This window comes from Podarcis raffonei, chromosome 4, assembly GCF_027172205.1.
Source record: "Podarcis raffonei isolate rPodRaf1 chromosome 4, rPodRaf1.pri, whole genome shotgun sequence".
Classification (NCBI taxonomy): Eukaryota; Metazoa; Chordata; class Lepidosauria; order Squamata; family Lacertidae; genus Podarcis; species Podarcis raffonei.
In genome coordinates this window covers 4832729-4842962 of record NC_070605.1, presented here as the reverse complement: position 1 = coordinate 4842962, position 10234 = coordinate 4832729, and the positions used below count along the sequence as shown (strand labels likewise).

The window sequence follows — 10234 nt, the reverse complement described above, 5'->3', positions numbered from 1 at the left end:
CCCAAAGAGGACTCCTTCATGGTTCCTCCTCATCCTGGGGAAAAGTGACCAGAGGGGTGCTGCAGGGTTCTGTCCTGGGCCCGTTGTTGTTCAACGTCTTGATAAATGACATGGATGAAGGAACTGAGGGGATGCTCATCACATTTGCAGAAAACACCAAACGGATCGTAATGGCGCCCTCTCTCTTCTTCAACAACAGACAGGGAGACAAAGAACAGTGCAAAAGCACAGCAGAGCGGAAGAGATAAGACTGACTTCCGTTCTTACACTTTCCAAGCCTAGGAAAGTAAACAGGGGCATGTGACATACTAGCCACATATCCAGCAATGGGAGGAGTGAATTGCTAACTCACCACACATGATTGCAGGTGATATAAGGAAAAAAACCTGCTCCTTTTTCCTTATGGGGTACCCAAGGGCCCATATACAGTCCTTTAGTAGGTTTTCTATCGGTAGGAGAAAATAACAGAGACCAACCAGAGAATATTGAGAAGCAAAGCAGCTAGTAAGCCTGTTCTTTATTAACTGTTGCAACAGGGTTCTCCACCCACACGCAGGAGAGAGGAGGAGTACCCCGAGCCATGCATGCAAGCCCTTAATAGAGACATTTTTAATTGCCTGCCCTGGAGTCCAAGACCACCCCCAGAAACATCATACATACATCACAGAAAAGGCAGTCTACAACAGAAATCTGAGTGCATTGTTTTTACCTTGAGAAATATTTGAGGTGACTGAAAGAGTGAAAGAGTCAAAATGGCTTTAGGACTTTTCCTGTGGGTTTTGGACATGTGGTTTATATATTTATATATTGCTTGGTACATTTAGATTTATATATACTAAAAAATTTTATAACAATTCCCCCCTTTGGGGCTATATTTTTTTCTAAAAAATTGTTGCCCCACAAATAATAACCTGGTATGTTGTAAATGGATGCCTTCATTTAAATCTTAAGAGACTTGCATGTCAGGCCTCTTAAGGCTATTTGCAAGTGTAGCAGTGCACATAGCTGGACATAGGATATCACATGAAAAATAACACATGTTGCATTTTGTTTCTAAATTACTTGTGGCATTCTAGCACTTTGGGAGAAACATTCTCAATAGTGGTCTCTGCTTTACACTTAGCGGGAAGGTCAAATAATGAGTGAAAAATGCAGTTTGTTTTGTTTCTGCCTTTTTTGTGTGTTCCCAGGTGTCAAAGCTAGCTCTCCTCTGGTCTCACACCTTTATCATATCACAGCAGCAACAATCCCTGGTGAATCCCTGTAGGGCTTTCATATTGACCATGTCACCTTGTAGTGGCACAGGTTTGGGCATTTCTTGAGAGAGATGTCTTTGCCTTGGCCTTTCCATGGGATTATTATTATTATAGGCTCTGGTCTTCCACTATAGGGAAGTTGCTCAGTTGTACCTAAGGAACCAAAAAGCTAATTGCAGCCTGGATACAATTGCCCAATTCAAACGGAGTCCAATTAGAATTTATATAGCCCCATGGTTCTCCGACGCGGAGTTCCGGCCCCACCTGGTGGTGGCGGTCGGCCTGGTCCTTGGACTCATCTTTGGCCTGGCGCAGTTGCTCCATCAATAGTTGGTGCTGAGACTGGAGCTCCTGGAGCCAGTCTGTCACCGTGGGGACCGCAGATGCTGGCAGCAAGTCCGGGAACAAACGCGGGTGGTAACCGTAAGTGGCCTGGAACAGGGTCTGCTCGGTGGAGGCATTCACCGTGTTGTTGTAAGCGAACTCCTCCAATGACAAGTGGTCAACCCAGTCTGGAGGTACTCCAGGTTCCGGTGGTCGGTTCTCACATCCACCAGTTGTCTTCCCCCTCAGGATGATGGCCCCTTGCGGTGATGATAGGTCCTTGCGGTTCCGGGGTGCTGCCCATTCCCAAACTGCTGCCACTTTCCCGGGATCCATCTGCACCCCATCAGGGGAGAGTTGGTGACCGAGGAAGTCCACTGACCGCTGGTAGAACTTTCATTTGCTGAGCTTAGCATACAGGCATTGCTCCTGCAAGCGCTGCAACATGGACCGGACATGACCCTCGTGGCGAGCTGGGTCATGGGAGTAAATCAGAATGTCATCTAGGTACACCACCACATACTTGTCTAGCAAGTCCTGGAACACGTGGTTGATGTACCGTTCAAACAGGGCAGGCGCATTGCACAACCCGAAAGGCATTACCAGGTATTCAAACTGCCCATACCGGGTCCCAAATGCTGTCTTCCACTCATCCCCAGCTCGAATCCGAATCAAACTGTAGGCCCCCCGAAGGTCCATCTTGGTGAACATCTGCACCCCTTGCACCCGTTCCAGCAACTCTGCAATAAGGGGCAAGGGATGCCGGTCTGGTATGGTAATCTTATTCAGGACCCGGTAATCATGGCAGGGAGAAAGCTCCCTACATTTCTTAACGAAGTGTGCTGGAGCGGCGGTGGGCGTGGTAGAGGGCCAAATGAACCCGCCCTCCAGGTTCTTGTGAAGGAAGTCCTGCAAAGCTTGGTGCTTTGGCTCCGTAAGAGAGTATACGTGGCTGACAGGCAGGGGCACCCCGGGCTGGAGGTCTATGCCGCAGTTGAAAGACCAAGTGTTCATTGAGCACTTATTGGTACTCCTGGTAATCAGTGGGGAGCATTGACGCAGCTTCCCCTGTGGGGGCGGCCACTAGCGTCTTGGACCGAGCATGGGGACACGGGTTTGGGAAGCGCACAGTCTGATTGACCCCGTCAATCTGAAGATTGTGAGACTCCAGCCAGTCCATCCCGAGCACCAGGGGAAACCGGGGCATGGTGGCAATGTCCAAGGTGCGCACCTCCCGGTGCTGCTGGTGACACAGGACCAAGGGCTGAGTCTCCTGAGTAACGGCCCCTGAGCGCAGGAGCCGTCCGTCAATTGCCTCCACCTGTACCAGTTCTGGCTTGTCCTGGAGTGGCACCTGATGATGGGCAGCGAAGGCAGAGTCCATATAGTAGCGGGTTGCCCCTGAATAGACCAGAACGTGGGTGAGAATCCAGGGCCCGCCAGGGGGTATAGATGCACCAGAACCATGAGGTGTTGCAATTCCACTGGTGAGGGCCAATCATGCGATGTCTGGGACCCCAGGTAGCCTGGGCCATCGGCTACTGGGGTTGGCCATTTCCCTGTGGCCGGCGTTTTCTCGGGACATGATTGGGCATAGTGTCCACTCCCGCCGCAGTAGAGACACAGGTTCCCCTCCAGACGCCGAGTCTTCTTTGAGGGGGAGAGGCGAGGCCGCGCTGCCCCGAGCTGCATTGGCTCCTCCAGCGAATTGGCTGTGGCCGTGGAACTGCTGGGAAGGACCAGAGCCGGGAGCCGGGAGTGCTGGCGATGGTCCTCCAACGGATCGTCTATCTGCAGTCTCCGTTGAATGAGGGTGTCCAGAGTGGTGGGGCGATCCATCATGGCCAGCTGGTCCAGTATCTCATCCGAAAGCCCCTTGAGATACTGGTCCTGAAGGGTGGAGTCATTCCAGGACAAGTCCTGTGCCAACAGCTGAAATTCTGTGGCGTAGGCGGCCACTATGCACTTGTCCTGTTTCAACCGCTGAATCGCCTGATTGGCTTGACTCCCCTTCTGAGGGTTGCCGAACGCGGTTTCCAGATGGTTGCAAAACCCTGTATATTCTGTCAGCAAGTGAGAGTCTTGCTGGAGCAGCGGCAATGCCCACTTGGCCTCCCGGTCCTTCAGCAAGCTGTTGAGGAAGTGCACCTTGGTTCGGTCATCGGGGAAATTCCGGGATCGACCCTGAATATACAGCTTTGTCTGGGCAAGAAACATGGGAAAGCTGGCCGGGGACCCATCGAATTTCTCTGGCAGGGCCACTGGGTACTTGCCAGAAGCTGGTAAGGCGTCCAAACGCTGCTGAAGTGCTGTAACTGCATTGCTTAACTGCTGAACGGTGTGGGTCAAGACCTGGTTTTCCTGAGCCAATGCCACCAGCACAGCCACCTGGTCAGCCATGGCTTCTGGTTCCTCCCGAATGCACCCCAATGAAGGGGGAGTGTGGGTGTGGCGGGAGCAAACTGTGCTGGTCCCGTGGGTTACCCGAAAGGCTAGGTCCAAGTCCAGTCCATGGTCAAAGGTGCAACGTGGAAGCAGAGCCCCCTGAGCTGAGCTGCCTGGCAGTTCTGAATCACCTCCGGCAGGTACAGCTGATCTTCCTCCAGCAGCTGAAAGGCAAAAGTCAGGCTGTCAGTTCCTCACAAAGGGAGGGCTTCTCCACCTCCGAGAGTGCAGAGTGGGGGGCAAGGAGGGCAGGTCTGAGTCCCTGCTCTGGTTCTCTCCAATACTCACCTGTGGGGGAGGGATGTGCAACCGCAGCGCATCTGCAAAGAGAAGGACATGGGGACAGGTGAGTCCGTCCCTGAGCACCTGGCAAGGCTATTCTAAGAGTTTTCTCCTGGGTTCCAAGCCCTACTGCAGGGGAGGAGGGACATCCGAAGCCTTGAGGGCCAGTGCTGGCCTCCTTCAACCAGAATGTGGCTCCCCAGGCCAGGGGTAGGCAAGCTTCTCAATCCGGCCTGCGGACAATTCGGGAATCAGTGTGTTTTTACATGATTTAGAATGTGTCCTTTTTTCTAAAATGCGTCTCTGGGTTATTTGTGGGGCATAGGAATTTGTTCATTCCCCCCCAATATAGTCTGGCCCCACTACATGGTCTGAGGGACAGTGGACCAGCCCACGGCTGAAAAAGGTTGCTGACCAATGCCCCAGGCTAACAAGATGGTCAATCTCCGGTTCCACTCCACCCTTTTAAAATTAAAATAACAAAATATATCCCATCTCTCAGAGCATGTAAACGACATGAGTGGAAAGACCCCTGTGCCACTTACAGAAATAGGACTATACTTCCTTCTACCACCTTTAAAGTAACAAAACCAAATCGACCCAAGTCTGCCTTCCTCCACCAACCTGAACTTCCCTCTTCAAGCCAAAAGACAACACTTCCCCATCCCTGAGCGAAACCCCCTGGCCTTCCATTGGTTGAGCCGCCACCACCCCGGTAGCATTTACCTCTGCGCAATGCAGGGACTGACTGAGCGGGTGGTGAGATGCTTTCAGCCTCGGACACTTGGTGGGCTCTGAAACTGCCGTGCAGGCCAGATTCACGACCCTGGAGGGCTGGATTCGGCCCGCGGGACATAGTTTGAGGACCCCTGGTCTACACTGACTGGCAGCAGCTCCCCAGAGTTTCATGCAGGGATTTCGTCCAGCCCTTGCAGGAGATGTCAGGGGTTGACCCTGGGACATTCTGCATGCCAAGCAGATGCTCTAGGGCTCCCCATATTTCCCTGCACTTTTAACGTTATGCTATTAGCAACCGTGGATATTCCACCTGCCACTTTTGAAAGGAGAACACTCCCCTGATTAATAATAATAATAATAATAATAATACATTTATACTCTGCCCATCTGGTTGGGTTTCCCCAGCCACTCTGGGCGGCTTCCAACAAAATATTAAAATACAATAGTCCAACAAATATTAAAAGCTTCCCTAAACCTAATAACAACAACCATCCATTTCTGGAAAGGGAAATGGCATACTTTTGTATATTAGTATAAAAAGCTTGCATAAGAAGGTATTACTCATTTATGATGAGAATAGGATTTATTTATTTTGAACTTTGCTGGATTCCTCCTTGGCAGCCAGTGCGATTGTTTATGCAGGGCTAGAACTCAGGACCCGCTGCCTTGAGGGTCATCTAAGAGCAGTTGGGCACAGATCGGACGGCCATCTGCCATGGATGCTTTAGCTGAGATTCCTGCATTCCTGGGGGTTGTAATAATAATAATAATAATAATAATAATAATAATAATAATAATTTATTTATATCCCGCCCATCTGGCTGGGTTTCCCCAGCCACTCTGGGCGGCTTCCAATCAAACACTAAATTACAATAACCTATTAAACAGGGCTGCCTGTTTGGGGAACTAGACCAGCCCCCTCTTGCTTCGGGTTGGACTAGATGACCCTGGGATCCCCTCCTATCTCTCCACTCCTGAATTCTAGGAGGAGCTTCCTTGCCTCCTGCAAAGCCCTTTCCCCTGCAAGCTCTTCCTCTGGTTTCTGGCCAAGGGAGGGAGATGCTCAGAGTCCAGCCAAGAGCCTCCCCCCAAAGGATATCTGGGCATGGGCGTAGCCAGGGGGGCAGCTGCCCCCTAAATCCATAAGAAATAATAAAAATCTGAGAGAGGGCTGAGCTGGAGGGACTCGGCTTTGCAAGGGTTAAAGGGAAGTGAGCTGCCTTCCTAGAGAGGACAGGAAGCGGGGGGGGGGCAGGTCCTCCAGAGCCAAGGCCCCTCCCTCCCCAGTCCTTTCCTGCTTCGGTGTCTCTCCTGCAAGGGCTGCCTCGCTGCCCCCTCCTGGGATCTGGTGAGTCTCCTCTCTCTCTCTGGGATCTGGTGAGTCTCCTCTCTCTCCGGGATCTGGTGGGGGTCCCAGGGCTGCAGCAGGGGAGGAGGCCGGGGGGGGGGCCGGATCTGCTCCTGCAGGGGGGGGACCCCAAGTCAGGGAGGAGAGGGTCCTGCCATGGAGGGGCCATGTCTGCCACGCTCTCCTTCCTGCAGATCAGAGGATCCCGAAATAATTTGACCCTCCGCTGCCCCCCCTTTCAGAAATGACCTCCCTTCTTTAAACAAAGGAGTCTCTGGGACTTTAAATCTGTGTGACATCGCTCAGCCTCATTGCACAACAGAGGAAACATGTGCAAATGGTTTTCCAAAGCTGAACGAGGAGGTGGACTAGTCCCCCCCCCTAAAAAAAACCCCACAGGGAGGGTTGAAGTTAAGGTGGGAAAGAAAGTCCAGGAATAAAAGGGATCCCAGCCCAGAGTCTGGCTGCTGCATTGGGGACCAGTTTCCCAGTGTCTCCCAGGGCAGCTCCCCACGGAGGCCACTGCAGCCATCCCCTCGCACCCAGAGCAGGGCATCCCAGGACCACATCCTCTCTCTCCCAAAAGGATTGTTGCTGGCAAAGCAACCGGAAATGGGCGCTGCTACTCCCTGAGCCTCCAGGGACCTGGGCATCAGTGGCTGTGTGTGTGTTAAGCTGGCTAACAGAATAATAGTAATAAATTGCCCGCCTGAATTTCAAGTGAGACGTATTTGGCCCCGTCCACTTGGCTCTCTGGGGTTTTCCAGATACATACCTGGCCCTCAGAGCAAAGAAAAAGGGACCCCGCCCCAGAAGTCTATTCTGAGAGTGGCAGAGAGTCCAAGTGCAAGAAAAGGAGACAGAAGCAGCGGAGTGGGTGTAGGTGTGGGGGGCAACTCCTGAGGACCCCTGGATGAAGACCCCCACTAGAACCAAGCATCCATTTTTCACAAGATAGAAACGACTCCTTTGTCAGTAGGTTCCGACGTCATCAGTTGACTGGAAGGATGGAGAAACCAGGTTGATTCATCTCTCAGAAATCCCTTCAGTTGCCTCCACATTTTGCATTGCTAGAAGGCTAGAGACTTGTTTCTTCTCTTTCAAAAAGATAGCTCATGGTCTGGGATGTGGTGCAGTCATGCTTGCTCAGGGAACCATTTCCCCCCCGTCCTACAAATTCTGTAACAGAACAATGTATTTGCTTTGTAGGATTTGCTAGAGCTTCTCATTTAGACGGGCAGAACTTGGCAGAAGACCAAAGGGTTTCTTCCTATCTCTCAGAGGCTTCCTGAGAGCACAGATGGATGAGGAAGACTCAGCTGGCCCTGGAACAGGAAGAGGCCATGCAAGCCAAACTGGGAGCAGTGGGGGATTCTGGGAAAACTCTGTGCAGAAGATCCTGGGTGAGGAGGACACCCTCTGCTCAGAGGTGCAGAGCCAGCAGTTGAGGCAGTTCTGCTGCCAGGAGGCCAAAGGACCCCGAGAGGTTTGCAGCCGACTCCACCACCTTGACCATCAGTGGCTGAAGCCAGAAAGGCACACGAAAGCTGAGATGCTGGACCTGGTGATCTTGGAGCAGTTCCTGGCTGTCCTTCCCCTGGAGATGGAGAGCTGGGTGAGGGACTGTGGAGCGGAGACCAGTTCCCAGGCGGTGGCCCTGGCTGAAGGTTTCCTCCTGAGTCAGGCAGAGGAGAGAAAGCAGGTGAGAGAGACTTTCCTCTGGATACTCCCAAGGGGCTCCAAACAGGACAGAGAACATCCCATAATGGTCTGCTGATGGCCCATCCTTTTTCTGGGAAGGCATCCATGGAATGAGATCTCACACCCTTCAAGTCTTTGTCATTCTCTTTCTAGTATTTCTCACCATTCTCTGTTTTGAATCCTTGTTTCTTTTTCAGGGAAAGGATCTCTTTGCAGAAATGGACCTGGATTCTTGTGAGGCAGAGAGGCCTCTGTTGGACACCAGAGAGAGGCCACTGGGTAAGGAGGAAGGTGGTTTTTCTCCACTGGTCTCATTCTGTTGGTTTTCCAACTCATCTGAGGGTTCTTTTCATCTTGTTTTGGGGATAGATGGTTGGGAACAAGGGTCCAGAAGAAGGGAGATGTATTTTTTCACAACAAACATATGAAATGGGCACAAACGTCCAAATACTCTCAGTAGGTAAGTCTTTCTCAAAGGCCCATCTGCAGTTAGAGATGCCCTGTTTCACATGTGAGAGAAGCAGGCCCTCCTGGCGTCCTGCTTACCTTTTTTCTTTTGCAGGTGACAGAATGATGCCGGCAAGACCTCCTGATCCGCCTTTTCATGGGGGCAGAAGGGAAGCAGCGGCTGTGGAACCAGATCAGGTCAGGGAAAGCTGCCTTGTGGGGACAGAGGCCGAGGGATGGAGCAATGTCATGGACTGGTTGGGCACAGAGGAATGGTGGGAGGAAGCAGCCGGGGAACCAGGAAGGGAAGACGGCTCAGAGCCGAAGGAGTGGAGGTGGAGGAAGGATGAGCGGGTAGAGGGAGAAGAGGGAGAAGTCTGGGAAGAGGAGGTGTCAGAAGCTGAAAGGGTAATAGGGCATAGTAGTGAGCTGGGAGACTCTGTGGCAGAATGCAGTGCAGAATCAAAGGCAGAAGAGGAAGGAGGCGAGTGGGAGAGGAAGGTCGAGAGGCAGAGGTGAGTCAGGAGAAGGAGGAGCCACCGGTGGCTCCCTCTCCTTCTGCCAGAAGCCACCCTCCCTGCTTGTCTCTCAGAGCCAGGAGACCCCCTGCAATGCAGGAATCTCTGCTAGATCATCCAAGACAGATGGCCATTCAAAATAGGCTTATTTTATTCCTGCAGTGCAGGAATCTCTGCTAGATAATCCAAGACCAAAGAGGTTTATTTTATTTCTAGATTGGTCACTGAATGCAAAAATTGGTTTCTAAGCAGTGGACAAATGAGAACAAATAGTGGCCTGGATTCACCTAACCAGCCCCATCGGCTGCAAAATGGGGCCTGCCTCCACTTCCTCCCCTTCTCCATGCCCCCATGAACCCCTCGAATTTGGCTCTAGTTCTTAGGAGGGAACAGCTCAGGAGGAGAGGAGAAAGTGGATCCTTCCATTGGGGAAACTGGAATGCTTGCCTAGGCAGAATGACTTGAATAACACAAGGTGGAGTACAACCTATTTGCACAAAAATGAATACCCATAATTTAAACTTAGAATAAAATAAGCATCCATAAATAAAATGTACAGCAAAGCAATCCTATTGAAACAACTCCCCTGCGTGAGTGCCCGAGGGCCCTGCTCCTGCCACTCACCACCTGGCCCAGGGCGGGGCCTGAAGCCTCACAAGGACAGTTGTTGCTGCTGCTGCTCCTGCTGGCCAGGAGGACTCGGAGCGGCGCAATGTTCTTTTTAAAATGTTTTTTAAAATTTTCTTTTTTCCCTTTTGATTACTTTTTTTGTGGGGGGTGGGATGGATGTTTGGTTGGGTTCAGGAATTTGTTTGATTTTAATGTGTTTGTAATTTTTAAAGTTTTTTGTTTGTATTGTTTTATTGTGGGTTCTTTCTTTTTTTAAAGGGTTTTATTTTGTTCTTAAGGGGAGGGGTCAGGGCTGCCGGGGAGTGGGTCCCAGCCCACAAAATAGCTGGGGCATGTTCCATGGGGGGGATGCACTGGGACAACCGATCTCAGTGATCACGGGTAGGAGGAGGAGTTACGCTAAGACCAGACCACTTCATTACAGAGGAGGCAGGTTTAGTCGTTGTTGGAGGACTATCCCTGCCTCCGGGTCTGGTCCTGACTGGACGGATACTAGAATCAGCAAGGGATACCCACATGACCTGAAGGTGCTGCTCTGCAATGCC

The 10234-nt window shown here is 51.6% G+C and overlaps 2 protein-coding genes across 6 annotated transcripts in view; one reads left to right on the top strand and one right to left on the bottom strand.

Annotated features, from left to right (window-relative positions):
• LOC128412139 (zinc finger protein 397-like) overlaps positions 1 to 9145 on the top strand; it is a 31037-nt gene extending 21892 nt beyond the window's left edge. The window contains exons 1-4 of one of the 2 annotated variants that reach the window (XM_053384997.1): positions 6182 to 6393; positions 7603 to 8095; positions 8292 to 8373; positions 8657 to 9145. In XM_053384997.1, coding sequence (XP_053240972.1) covers positions 7694 to 8095; positions 8292 to 8373; positions 8657 to 9060 — 888 coding nt within the window. In that variant the 5' untranslated portion in view covers positions 6182 to 6393; positions 7603 to 7693 and the 3' untranslated portion in view covers positions 9061 to 9145. Of the gene's footprint in view, positions 1 to 6181; positions 6394 to 7602; positions 8096 to 8291; positions 8374 to 8656 lie in introns of those variants that run through there. The other variant, XM_053384996.1, reaches the window with a different exon arrangement.
• Positions 1 to 10234, bottom strand: part of LOC128412035 (zinc finger protein 420-like) — a 621951-nt gene that overhangs the window by 131014 nt on the left and 480703 nt on the right. The gene's annotated exons all lie outside the window — the stretch shown is intronic.